Source organism: Hippoglossus hippoglossus, chromosome 10, assembly GCF_009819705.1.
Source record: "Hippoglossus hippoglossus isolate fHipHip1 chromosome 10, fHipHip1.pri, whole genome shotgun sequence".
Classification (NCBI taxonomy): Eukaryota; Metazoa; Chordata; class Actinopteri; order Pleuronectiformes; family Pleuronectidae; genus Hippoglossus; species Hippoglossus hippoglossus.
The window spans coordinates 23,699,621-23,717,231 of record NC_047160.1 but is presented as its reverse complement, the minus strand read 5'-3'; the positions used below and the strand labels follow the sequence as shown (position 1 = coordinate 23,717,231).

Here is a 17,611-nt window from a genome sequence, read left to right as displayed (position 1 = left end):
AAACCTGAGCGTGTTTGTTGTACATGCTGATGGGTTTCTGGATAACGGTGACGGCCACATCTCACAGAAGTAAAAGGTCATTCAGTTCGAGCACAGAACCAATATCCACCTGACACATTTATTGAAGAGCTTCTAAATCAAGGTCATCTGCTCGGCTGCAGGTTTTTTTTTTTTTTTTTAGGCTGCTGATATAAAAGTATCTAGGCCACTGGATCTTCACAGAGATCAGACCATGAAATGTTATTTTCTCATGAACAAAACCAGGGAATACTATTCTCCAGTGTGCTAAAGCTGGGATCTTTGCACATGAAGATTTAATGTTATTCCCTCTTGTACGAGAATGTCAGTGTGTAAGATCAGATCTGGAAATGCCATTCATCTGTGTATAAAATATGGAAATGTTATTGACTCATAATTGCATCCACAGACTGCATCTGCTGCCATTTAGCTGCGCACAGAACACTTTTTTAAATTTAACTTTATTTGTCTGGCAGAACTGGAGAAAGAATTAAATGCATTGATTAAGTTAAACCTCACCGGGCTGCAGAGCCAAAGGAGGTTTTTCTGGCCAAGTAACTTCAGGCTTGAGCTCGATGGAAAAAGGCAGGAGGCAAGAGAGGAGGAAGATAATTACCACGAATCCTACTGCTGCTGCTGTTTTATATAATTGAGAAATTGCAGTGTAGCGACATTAGACTGCCTGTGTCAAACAGAGATAATACATCTTTAAGGTTAGAGCAGCTTTACGAGCCTTTTATCAATTGCTGTCATGAGAATTTTTTTGCATTTCGGATTTTCTCCCAGGCAGTTTATGTTTCAGAGGCTGTTGATTCCCCAACCCTGCTCTTAAGCTCTCTAATGAACATAATATATTCATTATGTTATATATTTTTTGAGACTTCAGTAAGTGACCCTGTCCAGCCAAGACATTGACAATCATGTAACCCTGTAAATCCAGAAACTGAGGTTTTATCCTTTGGTTCTTTTACAGAAACAAACCAAGATACGACCTAGTAATTAATGAGCTTAAGAGGTGTCGATGGGGAGATTTATTATCCCTTGGACAGGTGTTAAACATCAACTTTGCCACTTAGCTAACACTGCTCAATGATGTTTGACTCAACAAATAGCATAACCTGTTTTTCCTCATCCAGTCAATATAGTGTAATTACAGCTTGTGGGTTTTGTGGGCCATGTGTTTGCACTGAGGGGCAAACTTTGAGGTCTCACACTCAGGCTTCACTCATTGCTTTTGTGTTGTCAACTCCAGACGCACAATGTGTTCGTCACAAGTGCTGCTGCAGTCGGGGGGGCGAGCGGCTAAATGCCAGCACACAGGGAAGGACTGTGGCACTTTCATTTCTGTGTTTGTATATCTCCATCTCTATTGGTCTAGCTCCCTACTAAACATTAGCACCTCACGGGGCCTCCCCCGACCCTCACCACCCCCCAGCAGCGGACATGAGGCCCCCTGACGGCCGACATGCTGACATACAGCAGTCCGTTTCTTTTGTAACGGATCCAAGCTCCACGTCGAGGCAAGAAGCCGACAGAGACGCACAGCTGGCTGACAACTCTACGTCTCCACAGCTGTGCAAATACATGTGAAGGAAACTCTGCAGGAAATTTAATCTTGTAATTGTTTTGGCTTCCAAACCGGCGGTCCAAATGGGTTCCTACGTTTTTATATGTGCCAGTGTTTGTGTGAACAAATGGATTTTAAATTGACTCAGTCACAAAAGTCTTGCAACAGCAGATATTTCTGAGTAGGAGGCAATTATTATTTCACTGTGGGTGCTCGTGTTTGCACGAGAGTGTTTCGTTTGAGTTAACGTGGGACGTATGTATTTATGAGATGTTCTCTTCACTCTCATGACTAAAGGTGAGAGGTTGAAACTTCAGCTGAAGCGTGAACACCAGGAGCAACAACAAAATAGCATTTCAGAGTCCTTGTGTTTCCTATATGCTGCAGCTGAACCTCGCATATGTTCAGGTATTCTAGCTCGCAGCTATAAAAAGAAAAATCTATATGTGTTGTAATAATGCACACATAACTCAGGATGCACTGCAGTCGTGCAAACACATGCAAACTGGCTGCTTCTCCTCCTTCAGAGGGTCTGAGCAACTACTACCCGATAAATCCCCTGTCACGACACATTAGCCTGCCAGAGCCATTTGGTCGGGATGATGGCGGCTTATGTCAAGCTTGTTAGTGTTTAGCACTGTTAACCAGAGGGGGACTTGATATACGGCCGGCCGCTCTTTGTGCTCCTCTCCATACCGTTCCCGGGATTTACTGTGAGGGGAAGGACGTGAAAGGAGCGTTGATAAAGGTCGCTGCGCTTGTTTCTCGGCTGCAGTTTGTGCGTCTCGACAACAGAAACTGAAATTATCTTTTGATCTGCTTTTTTTGATCCGAACTGCTTTGTGCTATATTTTGCTGAAACACTCCTTCTCTTCCCTCTGTAGGCTGTGACAGGAAGATGTTTTGGTGACAGAGATTTCAGAGGAGGATTGGAGAATGGCATACTGCTGTGCGAGTAAGTTCTGACTATACACCTTTATTTTTAATCTAACTGTCTTTAGTATATCTAACTGTTCCCTTGCTGTCTGTCAAGCTTTTGTCTTTGTTCCTATTCTCTTGAGGGAACTGATGCTTTCTTAATATGGTCGTAAAGTATAGGTCATTTTAATTTAACGTTTCTATTTTATTTAAACCATTAAAATTATACTGTTACTCTTAAAAATAAGTTCTAGACCTGTGCAAAGGTCAGAAAAGTCATGTTCATAGGTTGACTGAGTCCTCAATAATATAATAATATTCTTCCCTCCAAAGTTTATTATTAAATCACTTAATGAATACAGGGTCTTATGCATGTGATCGTTTCAGAGCTATAAAATCCTGACAATTCATGGATTGATATATACTTAATTGCTCCAGAGGGGAAATGTAGGAAGTTGAAAGAAGAAAACATCAATCCTATGAACCTAGAATAACCATGCGGTTATAATAAAGTTGACAAGAAGAACAGATTTCCCTTTCATACCTACACTGATTTGTTGCAGCACCATGCTCCAGTGGTCAGAGAGACTGGCGTTCTGTTGAATTGTTCTCCAGTGTGACACTTGAACTTTTGTCTCAGCGGCTCATAATAAGCAGAGGTGCTGAAATGAGACTGAAAACACACGCAGACACTTGCAATTTCCCTCTTCTGCATTCCTCGGTGCCAAGTTCAGTTACACAAGCCCAGTGTTTACTCTGTCTTTGTTGTGAGTACAGACCTCTGGAACAATTTAACAGTGTCCGACTGCTTTTGGAATTTCTGGAATATCGTGGGAGATCCCGTCGTCCTTCAGGCCTTGATAATTAGAGAATAATGGTGATTTTATAAATGGCAATTTGTATTTTTGGAACTTAATTTGAATGTTGGGCAATTGGTCAAACAAAACAAGACATAACCACTTGATTGTGTTTTTTCATGATGCAGATCTATCTGCCCGATCACTAATCCTAGTTCTACAGATGAATGACATGATTCATACCCGATTTTCTACTTACGGACACATTTTGCAACTTGCAGAAAAAATCCCCAGATTGGAGCCAAATCAGTGGTCGTTCAGCAGTCACCAATCTTTATGTGTGAACTCCTCAAAAATAAGATTACCAGATACCGACATGTTGCTTCCTCTGATTCGATATCGTGGTGAAAGATAATGTAGTGTGTCACCAGTCAGCTGTGTCGTATGAACTCACAACAGACTCACAAGACTGTTAGTCATTTACTGTGAACAGCGATCCAGCGAAACAACAAGTTTGAAAGTGGTGAAGTCTGAACTTGGCATTAAATAAACTTATTGTTCTGTTCATGCAATAAGTGAGATTTATTTTCATCATAGATTCAAAAAAATCTAGCTATTTGAAATCAACAGAAGAAAAACTGAAACCAGACTTTTATACTTTCACAAACATGCATTGGTTTTACGGCACACAAACAGGGAGAGTATATTCACCAGTCAAATCACTTGGCAAACATCCACGTTAAACCTCGTAAAACACTGCGTTCATCATCACTTATAGTGGATGTTCTCACCCGGAGACACAGATTTACATTAAGTAAAAGGCTGCAGAAAAACTTTCAACATGACATTTCCTTCAGTTAGTTACAGGGAACAAACCTGTGATCCTGTGGGCAGCCTTCCAAACGTTTAGGTTACTGATGTGATTTAATCATCAACCCTTATACCCATTACCTTGTAAGTGTTCAGTCACGCAATGCACTGAACCGGTATCCAAGCAACGTCCAACCTCTTCCTTTAAGGCTTCAGGAAATGTGTTTGTCCCTGTAAAATACTCGTAAGATGATGTATTTATGTGCTTAGTTTGTTTTGGTTGTCTCCTTGGTTTTAAAAATGCAGCAAATCATTCTCACTCTTGTTCTTATTCCCACTTTATCATGAGGCTGTAATAAGTTTAAACTGTGACAGAAACAAACACATTCCTGCCGATAACTGGAAAAAATGATGATCACGAGTATCATTACATTTATCACATCAACTTTTCAAAATATGGTAAAAGTCGTCTGAACCAATGCTCGTCAATCTTTCGGGCAGAAATCCATCTAAAACAAATTAGAGAAATCCATTCGGTTGCCATTAAAAAAAAATGGAAGCACACATTGAAACATTATTCTCATTCCAGGCAATTTTTCAAGAGGGGAAATATTGTCTTCACTGTTGCTCGCTCTCTCTCCACCTACACACACTGTGCAGAGAGTTCTCCTCAGGTCGTTTTGAAGTTATTCTGGGAAACATTGAGCAGGAAACCTCACGGAGGTAAAGTGTGATGAGGCAGGCTGAGGGGAAAGGGTTCACTAGAAAGGTAGATCACAGCATTTCATTCCAAAATAACTTGTGGAATGCTGTGAATATCACAGGAGCTGCTGATATCTGATACCTAGTGTTTCCAAGGTTGGGTTCTTCCTTTAAGAGGGCTGACTCATAATCGTTCATCAAAGATGAAAGTGCAGAGAGACAGAGGGAGATGTGGGACGTTGGGAACAGTTTGTTCATGAGTAACAAGCAGGCAGAGTTAGTCGGAAATGAACTGTAAAAGAAAAGGGTTTGCATCCATGTTTTCAATAAGGAATAACAACACCAGCACATAACCTTCACGTGTGTGTGTGTGTGAGTGTGTGAGTGAGTGATATGACAAGAACGGGTAAGACAAGTTTTACAGTCACTTTTTGTGTTTGATTGAAATTCACCCTTTGTTGTGCTCTTCCCTGTGTGTCTTTTTTTTTTATTAGGTTGCTGAGCTCCATTAAACCTGGTCTGGTGAAGAAAATTAATAGACTTCCAACACCCATTGCTGGTCTGGTAAGTCCACTACACTACCTCATCGTTAAAACCCAAATTTACAGCCTCTCCGCCCGAAGCTTACAACTTTAATATATAACGTATTCTGTCTCTTGCCTCTTTCTGCTTTATGTCTTTGTCTCTTCCTCTCCTTTCTTCTTCATATTTCCTTCTCCAGAAATACATTAGATGTTTGTTTGGTTCAGTGCTCTTTAATGTTAAAAACTTGCTGTAACCTCCCTTGAACAAAGTGTTAATGTTTATACAGGATTTTTTATGGGGGAGAGTGAACGTGACACAGAACAGAGTAGTTCCAAGTAGGAGATGGACTTCGACCTAAGACATAACAAGGAGCTTGTTCCTAAATGAGGGGCTACACCTGCTGGCAGATTAGACTGCAAACCGGCCGCTATAAGAGATTTAACACCACTAACGTCCTCTATAGCACCGAGGCAAGAATGTTAGAAAGTAGAAAGATGAGTCAAGTGCCCAAAACAAAACCGGGACCCAAATGGCAAATAATCTACAATATGGAGACAATCGCTTCCATTGCAACTTAACATCTGCAGATTTACACAGCCAACAGAAGGTATGAGTAACACAATATATCGTTTCCTGGATATTAAATGTCTTTTATCACAGTATCAGATTCTGGTTGTATCCCCCAGCTTTGTTTCAAAAAGCAGTTTTCCTTCTTTTCCAGTGTCTGCTTACTGCTGAAGTACAGTTTCAACCAAGGAAACAACCTGAGACACTGACAAAGATCATGTGAGGTCAAGAGTTAGTGGCTCGGCCGGACTTGACATTATAAACCGGCAGGTGTGTTATCTGGGTTTGATCACAGATACCTGCTGCTGAAAGACCTCAGTTTCAGTTCCAACAGCCAACGTGTCCATCAGCAGCCGCGTGCGACACTGAGCCCTTCACGGTTCACTCGTTGTACAATGAGACTGTAGATTTCCCAGACATCACTTACTGCCTTGGCATTAACATTTCATTTGTGCAGATGGAAATTGTTGCCTGCTCCCAAAAACCTTAAGGGAAGATTGTGCATTGTATCCTGTTGTTTCATTTAGGAATCTAAGGGGGAGTTCACCTCCTGCTTTAAACGAGAGCCTGTAGATTTCAGTAGACCTGAACACTGATGCCTTCAGGCGAGTACAGTGAAACACAGTGGAGCCTTTTCATGATGACCTGAGACCTTGATCTGGATGAAGAGGCCTTTCAGGACCAGGAAAGACATGTAAACATAGGCAGAGGAAAAAGTTAATCGTATTGGAGCTCATGTTGAATCTGCTTTAATCTCTTCCTTCCTCATTTGCTCTTGAATATTTTTTCCCTGGTGTTTTGTCAATAATCTTTTTGTTGAGTGAAGACGCAGAAAATCAGGTCTCAGAGAAAAAAGCAAGACTCAAAAAGAGCTCCTGAAAATGTCTGGACCCAAGTTTTCCAGATATTTTCTGAAGATTGCATTTTAGATACAAACAATGCAGCAGGAGCTTGACCAAGTCAGACTTGTTTACTACACCAGGAACATTTTTGGAATATACAGACAAGCAGTGGCACCTGGGTAGAGGATGCAGGAGGCCGGACTCACAGCCTCTTCTACACATGGAACCTCCTTTTCATCCTGAGATGTTTGTGTTCTTCCGGTTTCGTGTCCATCATGTGTCCAGAAACATCATCAACTCGCTTCACTCGCTGTGAATTTTGAAAGAAAGTAATTTCCCGAAACAACACAGATCAAAGTAATGGCTGCTTTTAGGAAATGTTGAACCAGTCTGGTCCGGTCAGTGATGACAGACGATGGAGTTTAAAATGTTGTGATCACATGAGGGAGAGATGTCGATGGTGATTAGGACAGAACTTCTTGTACTTAAAGGGAAAACGGTGCAAGGGATGCTGGGTATTTCTGGATCACAGCATGACAAAACAAACAAGGAAGTCTGTCCCCGGCTGAAATGGCTTTTCTTATCTAACGGCGTCACTAATGGCTGCCAATGGGCCGTCTCTGGCTTTTTACAAGTGGCGGATAATTACACAGCCACATTCTTTACGAGCCTTCCACAATCACGAGTAGAATAACAAGTGATGATCCTGTGAGAGCTTTTAAACCCACGAGTCAATGTAGTCCCTCCATCTCCGTAACATTTCTGCGAATTCTTGTTTTTGTGTCTACCCTATATTCTTCATCCTAATTTCATATATTTATTATTGCAGAAGGGGAACACTTTCACCTCCAACAAATTTAAAATGTGTCTCTTACACAAGCCAAGTTACAAATCAGATTATGGATCATATCCTTTCTTGAGAGAAGTTGATTCAAACTTCATTTTATGGACCATTCAGGTGTTTTTGTTCTGGTGAATATATTGAAAAAGATTGTGTGATTGTTAGTTTATGTCACAATGTCTGAATGGTTTCTCAAACACCGGTGGGCGATCCGTGCAATGACAACATAATTATACAAAAATCCCAATCAAGCGTAGGCAATTATACGACAAGAAAACAAAATGTGACCACTGCTAATTGGCCCAAAGGGGAAAATGAATCATCCACTGAAAACATGTTTACATTAGTAGTTACTTATTCATGTTTGAACAGTACAAGTCTTTATACTTCATAATTCTGTCTTGTACTCTCTTGTGGCTTTTGGATTTTGTCCCTCCCCCCCCGGCTGCGATTAGAGAGGTGAGAAACGCATAAACAAGGGTCCTGCTGTTATCTGGCCCATCGTAATAAAACACAGGCTACTCCCCCTTCCTCTTCCTGTTTGGGGGGCTAATGGGAAAATGAGTCTCTGAGGAGTTGGGGCTGTTTTGTAATTAGAGCAGCCACCTCAGTGCTGCTCGGCCTGTGTGGCTCCATGTTCGTCTGAACAGGTTGCTTGTGGCGTGCTCTGTTTCCCAGCTGTCTCTGGGTGGACTGGCATGTTCATGTTTTACAGTGTGCAAACAGACACATTGGTGATCGGCCCCTGAGCTGAATGGTTGTAATTCACATGCTTGAAAAAGGTGTTGTTTTCCAGACATCAAGTTTATACGGCAACAGGCGCTCGTGTTGTTTTTCAGTGACGCACACACGTGGAAAGAAAACACTGGAGACTGTTTTCGTAATATATTTCAAGCTTTATTCCTGTTCAGTTTTCACCAGTTGTGTCACCATCTGCTTCATTAGTATCTTTAGAAAATTGGGTCCCTTGAGTTTTAATCAAAGCATAGACATTCATGTCAGTCCAGTTTAGAGCTCTTCTTGGAAAAAGCAGGTTTCCTGTCAGAGGCTTTATGATAAATTGAGTAAAACAAAATAAACAAGTTTGTCATAAGGTCATTAATGATTATTTTAGCTGTTGTTTTTCTGTAATGTTTTTCCCTTATTATTGTCTCTTATTGAGTATTTAATATACATTCAAAATCATCTCCTGATTAATGTACACATCTGCTTACATCTCTGAAATTGGCCACTGTAGTTTAGATAATGTCACATTGAGTTACAGTAAAGGTTTAAAAAGCTTAAAAGGAATTGCCGCACAACCTTTTATTTTATTTTTATCAGGTTGGGTCCTTGCCTTCATGTTTCCTTGGTCTTAGTTTTTGGTGTTATCCTTGGCACGGGACAAAAAGAATAAGGAAAATATCTTATCGTCCAAGTGTCTTGTTTTCTCGCCCTGACCAGCTTTCATCTGGAGTCTGTCCCGACCCAGGGCGTGGACACGACACCTCTTCCCTGAGAAACCTGTCTAATCCTGGGTGTAGACAGATATTGATTGTTGGAGGGGCACATGCTATCTTTTTTAAATTTTTCACACACTCAAAGTAAATGCACTGGCTTTAATTTTGTTCAGATTTGATTGTAAATATTATTTCTATGACCCTTCGCACACATTTGCTTGTAGTTAATCTCACCACAGTGTTTTTATTTCCACATTCCACATTATGCCTTTTGCCCTAATTTATTACTACGTCTTTCCTTTTTTTTTCATTCTATGTGAATGCACAGGCTTTGTGTCAGACTCCACTTCTCTACCTCCCATGTCTACGAACACATTCAGCTGTCAGTCAAGTCTCTGCAGTAGACGCCCAGTTTCCTGTGGCAGTGACCTGCGATTTCACCACAGAGTTCATTTCCTAAGACACACACACACTCTGTCCCAATGCTCCCATTGAATTATCCTGTTTGCAAGTTGCTGCTAAATGAGTCCATTTAATCATTTGTTGTTGGTCTTATTGGTTTTGGTGGTAATTGTTCCAGCCAGTTATAAATACCAGTTGATGGAGGATGAGGAAATATGTGGGACAGGATTGTTTAGCTGCTGAGGTTAAAGTTGGAGTTGCTCTCTGAAGTCGACGGTAACTTTTCATGTGCTCCCAATTCGACTCACACTCTTACAAGCATGGTTTCATTGGTGGCTCATTATACAGCCGATTATTGATTGATTATTAAATGATTATTAATCACCAATGTTCCTTGCTTTCAGAGCTCTTGTTTGACAGTGCTTTAATATTTAGAATAGAATTAAATTATACTAACTCATTAATTAAATTTGCTATACAATCCAAAACCTGATCATTGTACACTTTTTTGTGTCTATTGTGTATCAGTTTATCACAGTGAAACAGACTGAAGTCAGATTGCAGGGACAGTAAATGTCATTAATAGTAAAACAGTTCAATAAGATTAAACAGTCACCGCCGTGTGAGTGTGAGAGAGACCCATTTAATCCCACTGTAGGTGTGTGCCCTTGGAGTCAAACTCAGTAGAATAGATTACTGTGTCCTCTGACAAAGGTGTGTGTGTGTGTGTGTGTGTGTGTGTGTGTGTGTGTGTGTGTGTGTGTGTGTGTGTGTGTGTGTGTGTGTGTGTGTGTGTGTGTGTGTGTGTGTGTGTGTGTGTGTGTGTGTGTGTGTGTGTGTGTGTGTGTGTGAGATCAGGAGAGCAGAGACGTAGCTTTCCCAAAAACACAGGAAGCTGCAGGGTGGGTTCAGATGTGGTGTTTTGCACCAAATGGCAAAGGATCGTGAGAAAAAAAGTGATTCAGAGAGTGTGTTTGAAGCAATGCATGTATTCTCTCACCACCTAGTGTGTACATGTACATGTAAAATAAGTATCTTAGTTTTGTGTTTCTATGCACTTGGATTGATGTATAATAGTATTTTATGTAAATTTGCATGCTGTGTATATTGCACATTGTATTTGTGTTTTGGTGTGTGAGAGAGATACGGTGTGCCTGGGACAATCAGGGTGGAGAGGAAACGGTGACACCCAGAGAGGAGGAGAAGTGTGGGGGGGGTGTTGGAGGGAAGGGCAATTGGCTGTGGCCCTCAGAAGGATAGAGAGACCTACACAAAGAAAGAGAGAGAGAGAGAGAGAACCTGGGAACGAGAGAGGAGAGCTCAGCTCAGGTTGCACCCAACAAAGAGTTTTGTCAGAGAGCAGGGATGTGAGAGTGAGGACTGAGGAGATGGAGAGAGACTGAGGAGCAGGGACGGAGACGAAGAAGGGGACAGATCGAGGAAGAGCAGGTGAACGAGGGGAGATAAACGAGGAGCGGGACAACACTGGAAGGAAGTGAAGAGTGAAGAGTGAAAGTTGTAGTAATCTGAGAGGGGGGGTGCACGTAAACCGGACACGAAACCTGGCAGTGTCACGTTTCTGTCGAGCAGGTATCCTGATTTTCATGTTGTGCAAAGACTGTGTGTTTGCATGTTTGTTTGAGCTAAACCTCCTCTGACCAGGGACATGAATTACACGCACTCGTTTCATGACTTGTTGTTGTTGTTTCTACATTTCTGGCAAACGTTCTTCTGTGTGTTTATCTGAGAGAGAAACGTTGAAAGCACCTAATTTAGAAGTTGTGTTTGCGATGGGAAGAGACTTACTGTGCAGTTAATGAAGAGAAACTTGAACTTTTATCTAAATATCTGTGGAACCGTTGTTGTACTTCTCTCTTTAAACTGTTGACTTTAACAGTGAGGACGTTTTTTCACCATTACAACTGTTTGGACAGTTCATAGTGCTCTGATGGGTTCTATGAGGTTTGAGACTTGGTGTAAGTTAAAGGTCAGAGTCGGGTGTATGTTAGGTTTAGAGTAAGAGAGGTAATTCTTCACCTGTGTTTACATGTGTGTTTATGTTTGACGCAACCATGTGAAGCCAGACTCAACTTTTCTAGTGTAAATAAAAACCAGAACAAATTACACTTATATGTTTTTTTCAATATTTTTCTGATTGAATGTGAATCGTATAGAAAGGCACTGTGAGAGTGTCATCACAGTCATGACCCTGTGCAGTGAATGAGCCTGACCTTGCTTTGCCTTGTGTGTCTGCAAACAGTGTATTAACCCATATGAAATGTGTGTGTGTGTGTGTGTGTGTGTGTGTGTGTGTGTGTGTGTGTGTGTGTGTGTGTGTGTGTGTGTGTGTGTGTGTGTGTGTGTGTGTGTGTGTGTGTGTGTGTGTGTGTGTGTGTGTGTGTGTGTGTGTGTGTGTGTGTGTGTGTGGTGCAGGACAACCTCAGTGTGTTTCTCCGAGGCTGTGAGGAGCTGGGACTGAAAGGCTCCCAGCTGTTCGACCCTGGAGACCTGCAGGACACGTCAACACGCCCCATCGCCAAGTAAGACTTCACTGTTACCTCCCTGCTCAATGACTGTGTGTGAATCTGTGTGCTTCAGCCTTTCAGTTTGATTCCCCTGCACATTTTCAAAGTAGTTTAAGAATGATGAAATTAAACAATGTGAAAAGAAATGTGTCGATCAGTCTCTTTATCCAGATTGCAAAGAAAAGACAAAATTATATTTGACAAAAATTATCAATATACCAATGCAGGCTAGATTTTTATTTGGTAAAAATAAAACATTTTATCATAATAACTTCTTTCCTCAGGCTCTCTTGTTCAGAACATTTCGACTTTATCATATGATCTTTATCAGATGGATTCTGCCCGGTTGTCATGGAGATGTACAGTAGATGATTAAATATAAAAACAATTGTGCTCTTTAATGACCTCTGCTTTAACTTTGTGTTCAAAGTTCACTCTTGACCAAGGAAGCTCCAAAACCGTCCTGAGCTTTTGAGTGTATTTCATGAATGTTTAGGATAAAGGGAGAGTTGTGTTGTTATTAAGTGGTTGTGACTGAGCGCTCATGATGATGATGATCACTTCAGTTGTGTGTTAATAGATGGCTTGTCCGTAACACTGGTTGTGTGTCTCTTTGTGTGTCACACTGTCCGTCATTCTCTGCATCAGACAATAAACCAGTTCAGGGCCAACACAAACAACTAAATGGGAGTAAATGGAAGTTTGTATGAGTGTGTGTCAGCAGAGCAACAACGGCATATCTGTTCTACACAACCAGTCTCTGTCCAAATACAACAAGAAGCTTTAAATCACCCACAGAACCACAGTTGCTTGGTAACAAAGCCATGTGTATGTGTTTTTTTTTATATATACTGTATGTTTTTATGTGAATGTGCTGCCTATGTTCTGGCTGAGGCGTCATTCACTGGAGGGTTTAGACGGGTGCTGCTTGAGATGGAGGGTAGAGAGGACGGTGCTAATGTTAGCTGCTCTCAAGAGGAGCTGCTCCACTGGCTCCGTTTGGACAAAGACGTGTGTGTGTGTGTGTGTGTGTGTGTGTGTGTGTGTGTGTGTGTGTGTGTGTGTGTGTGTGTGTGTGTGTGTGTGTGTGTGTGTGTGTGTGTGTGTGTGTGTGTGTGTGTGTGTGTGTGTGTGTGTGTGTGATCGTGTACTTTAATACAGTATTTATATATCTTTTTATTCTGAGCATGTGTGCAAGTTTACAGTAAAGGTAATAGTCCATGCCTTGTTCATCTTGACACTGTAAATAAGGAAATCATGACGTTTAACTTTTTAAAGCAATAATTTTTTCCCTGACTGGTCTAGAAAAGTTAAACAAATCCAGATTGTGTGTTTTTCGTTTAAATTAAGAAATAGAGGAACTTAACGTAAGCTTTCATCTAGGATTTACCTTCCCACTCTTTTGAGGTAGACGTAATGACAATTCATCACTAATTAAATATATGTAGTTTTTCCCCTTCAACCAATAAATATATAGAACAGATTTCCAATAAAAAGTGACGGACTTAATCTGTGTTATTTTTAATATACTCATTACAAAAGCATGTAAAGATCAATGAGCTGCAGTGGTTCATGTCGTTCGGTGATTTCCACACTCGGAGAAAAAGGTTTCACTCTTCAAAATGTCAGGAATAAGCAATCACAGACCCGAGAGGAAATATCGCTGTCATTGTTTAAGTGGCCCGGTTCTATTTCCAGTTGTCATGTAACATCTGTCGTACAGGATCCTCTTTTCCTGTAGCTCGTGTACTCACGACAGGAAAAAAGTTTCGTTGCTGCTTCCCCCCGCGTCGCACTGGACAGGTGTTTACTCCTCTGGGACAGGGAGGCGTAAAGACAAGACAGGTCGTGGAACACTATGAGCTCAGGCCCTGAAATATATCCTGTTCCTCCGCTTGTTGATGGAAACAGACAGAAGTGGAAGGTGGAGGAGATTTTTCCGTTGAATTTGTAAAAATGGATTTCCCCTCACAGTTGGGTTGAAATACGTGTGATGGAAAACAGTCCACGAGTACAAACAAGTCTTCAGGATTTATTTAATATTGATAAGTAGTAAGTTGCTATTTGTCTTCTCCATCATAGTTATACACATTGTGATATCCATAGTAATTATTTAACCAGCCCTGACACAGCATGGAGCCCAGTTGAGATATCTTTCTCTTGAATAGATTTAAAAAATACATAAATACAGACCTTTATTATTATCATTTTGATTCAAATTATCATTTAATGATACAACTTTGCTGCAAGCATTTAATTAAAAGAGAACATGGAAAAGGTCAAAAGGGACATTAGGTAGAATATAAATGATAAATGAGGATAAAAACCAAAGTCTGAAGTTCAGTGTTAATTGTCTCATGAAATCTGAAAGCTTTGATGTGTCATTACACTTTTTGCACATCTTTAAAGTAAATGTTACGTATAGAGATATGGTTTTTAAACAAGAATCGAGTCAAAGCAATACCTATAACTATTGTAGGTTATATCCAAATATGACAAAAACAAATAAAGGTTTTGGTTTGTCATCGATACTGTTTGTTTCGGTCAGCGTCAGTAACCATGACGTTATTTAAAGTCTTAGGAAAGAAAACACTCGAGCCTGACAGATGTTACTCTGGCCTGGCCCCTGAGTGTGATCTCATATCTGGTGGAATCTGTTGCGTTTGTCCCTCAGGTTTACCTCTGCAAGAGACAAGCTGTCTACCTGTCGCACTGTTTATTCAGTCGGCTGACAAAGAGAATGATGAGGAGGAGGAGGAAGGAGAGGACTGACACTACATTCCCTCCAGCTGCTGTCACCTCGCTCCTCACCTCCTCTTCTTACATTCCTTTCTTTCTCCGCTCGCTGCTGTTATGGAAAACCCATGCAACTGCAACTTAGGTTTTACCTGCACGTTGAGTGAGTTGGGATTTGTGGCCCTTGGGCTCTGGAAACTCCCCCGATGTTTACATTTATATACGTTAACAAGTAATTCAACAATTTAAAGTCAGTTAAAGAGAAAATGAACAGTATTTTTGCCCTTTCTCAGAAGGGATGTAATATACAAGAAGACATATTCTTATATTTCAGTGATGATGCTGTCGTTTATGTTTGACAGCTATTCTATGATTTAACTCAAATGAATAGAGAAGCTTAAATCTACTTCTATAAAGTATGTTGTTTGTTAATACCTGCACGAAGTATAGTGAACTTTATGTCTGTAAAAAATGTTTTACTCTTTCTGGTTTTGGTATGATTGGTTTTTTGGTCATAATCCAGAATAAGGATGACCACATTTCTTCACTCTGGTGCATAGACTTGGCCAGAAAGCTTTGGCAGCTCCTTGTTGCCTCTCACTTTAAAAACATTTTAAAACTTTGTGCCTTAGGGTGTGGTGTTTTTCAAACACACTGTGGAATATATGTTACTTTGAAACGTGTGCATCTCTTGTGTGGCATTCTTCCAACTAATGTCGTCATATCTCGTAATGCATGTTTATGTATTTTCATCTATTCTCTTAAAATGCAAGTTTGCATTTCCACAACACCATGTGTGTTGGGGTCAGTTTAACTGCTTCACTTCCCATTTATAGCTTCAAGCCACACGATCCACATCTTCTCACTTTGGCAGCACGTGTGGCGCTAAGTGGCCTCGGCTGTGGTGTTTGTGCACTGCACCTCCCTGACTTCACTTGGCAGTCAAAGCGACTGACCGCCACTGAGACGCACTGTCGAAAAAAAAAAATGAAGAATATTGGTGTAAGAGAGCAGCTGTAACGCGTCCTAACGCTTTTTGAAGCAGAGAAACTACAGCAGATATTCAGATATTCTTCTACTGTATGTTGTCATTGAATCACTGAGCTACTGAGGCTGTGAGTTCTCCCTGTGTGGGCTGAACTCACCGCAGATTCCCACATAGTTTTAATCAGTTTTCTTTTTGCTGCTGTTTTGCATGGATATGTGGGAGTTCAGGCATCTTGGGTGTCTGCTGGTATCTTTATGTAACTCAGTGTCTCTGTCTCGTTCTCCAGGGGAAGTGACTGCAGCCGAAAGCTGAAGAATGTAAGTGACACTTCTGGATTACAGTGGGATAATGTGCTTGTGTTCTAATTGTATGTTTGGAAGGAAACAGTTTTTACAGCCCTGTGTTTCTGTCTGTGCTGCGGTTGTCGTCCTTTATTTCAGCTGCCTGTTCCAGCTCCACCACTTCTGTTCATCCCACAGCAGCTCTGTGTTGTTAAATACTTCACGTGGAATTCCATTCATTCTGTCTCGTCTATTCTAGCTTCATCTATGCAGGCTATTCTCCTTTATCTACTGTATCTCAAACATTTCACTTCACCAGCTTTTGAAATAGACTTTATTAAGATGGATTACACATTTTTCTCCCACTATCCAGAGATTAAGAACATTTGATTTCACACATACTTAAATTTTTTGTTTGTTTGGTCCATGTCCCATCTGCAAACATGGAGGAGAAGAGGTTTTTGACCACACTCTATGGTCTATCAGTGCTGGTCTTTCCAGTTTTACTTATTCTGCCCTCCCAGTTTTAATGTGTTCCTTCAGGTCTTCTTTCTTTGTCTTTATATTACACACATAACTTTACTAATTATATCAATTAAATAGATAGTAGCTAATTGTAACTCTACCTAATCTGCCCTTAGTCACTTTATTTGTGCCTCAGCTGCTTTTTTTGTTTTATTTGAAATATTTAATCCCCAATACCTACTCATTTCATACCTGCTCTCTTCAACTATTCTTCACCATCCCTCTCCTCTGTTCATAATAATGCTGCTTTAAGAAGTCCAACACATAACGTTAGCCCTGCCCACTCTGCAGTCAAAGCGTGCCCTCTCTCTCTCTCTCTCTCTCTCTCTCTCTCTCTCTCTCTCTCTCGCTCTCTCTCTCTCTCTCTCTGTGATGCTGCTGTGCACGGTTCAAGTTAATGTGTTGAGCTGCAGAGCTGGCAGCGGCTGCTAGCTCATCCAGCTGACAACACACAGGCGCTCTCAGCCACAGCTCAGCCAGAATTTACAAGCAGTAGCAAAACAGACGGCCTGTAAACCTCCAGCAGCCACTGCTGCTACGGTACGCCGCTCCACTGTGGATCTACCCTGCAGACTAAGGCTGGCGACTAGGATTTGATAGCAGCTGTCTCTGCTGCACGTCACATATTGAGAGGTGAAGGAACTGCACCAAGTGGAATTTGCTGATGTGGTAAAAAAAAAAAGGTGTTGTTTAGCAAACAGATGGGACAAAGAGGGTATCGCATGAATGGGTGGAATTTTGCTGGAGTCATGAGATGACAGTTTAGCTGTTGCAGGTGGGAGCAGGAAGGGTTGTGCATTTGTGCATTTTAATAATGGATATATGGACTTTGTACCTAATATGGACAAGAACTGGTCTGTGGATTGTGACAGGTGCTTTTGTGTGTGTGTGTGTGTGTGTGTGTGTGTGTGTGTGTGTGTGTGTGTGTGTGTGTGTGTGTGTGTGTGTGTGTGTGTGTGTGTGTGTGTGTGTGTGTGTGTGTGTGTGTGTGTGTGTGTGTGTGTTTACACTGTAGATGGTTTTTTTTGTTGATTCATGCCTTTGCATCACTTGTGATCAAGTGTGTTTGCACATGAAACAAAGAGATGACTGTTGTTTTCAGTGGAACCTCTTTGACAGGTCTTTCCA

The 17,611-nt window shown here is 41.1% G+C and overlaps 1 protein-coding gene across 16 annotated transcripts in view; it reads left to right on the top strand.

The window, feature by feature from the left end:
• The window catches only part of LOC117769132 (LIM and calponin homology domains-containing protein 1-like), a 76,247-nt gene that overhangs the window by 28,295 nt on the left and 30,341 nt on the right, over positions 1–17,611 (top strand). For 13 of the 16 annotated variants that reach the window (XM_034597783.1, XM_034597784.1, XM_034597782.1 and 10 more), the window contains exons 2-5: positions 2,470–2,540; positions 5,307–5,376; positions 11,862–11,968; positions 15,964–15,994. In XM_034597783.1, coding sequence (XP_034453674.1) covers positions 2,470–2,540; positions 5,307–5,376; positions 11,862–11,968; positions 15,964–15,994 — 279 coding nt within the window. Of the gene's footprint in view, positions 1–2,469; positions 2,541–5,306; positions 5,377–10,696; positions 11,019–11,861; positions 11,969–15,963; positions 15,995–16,868; positions 17,117–17,611 lie in introns of those variants that run through there. The other 3 variants (XM_034597793.1, XM_034597792.1, XM_034597794.1) reach the window with 3 other exon arrangements.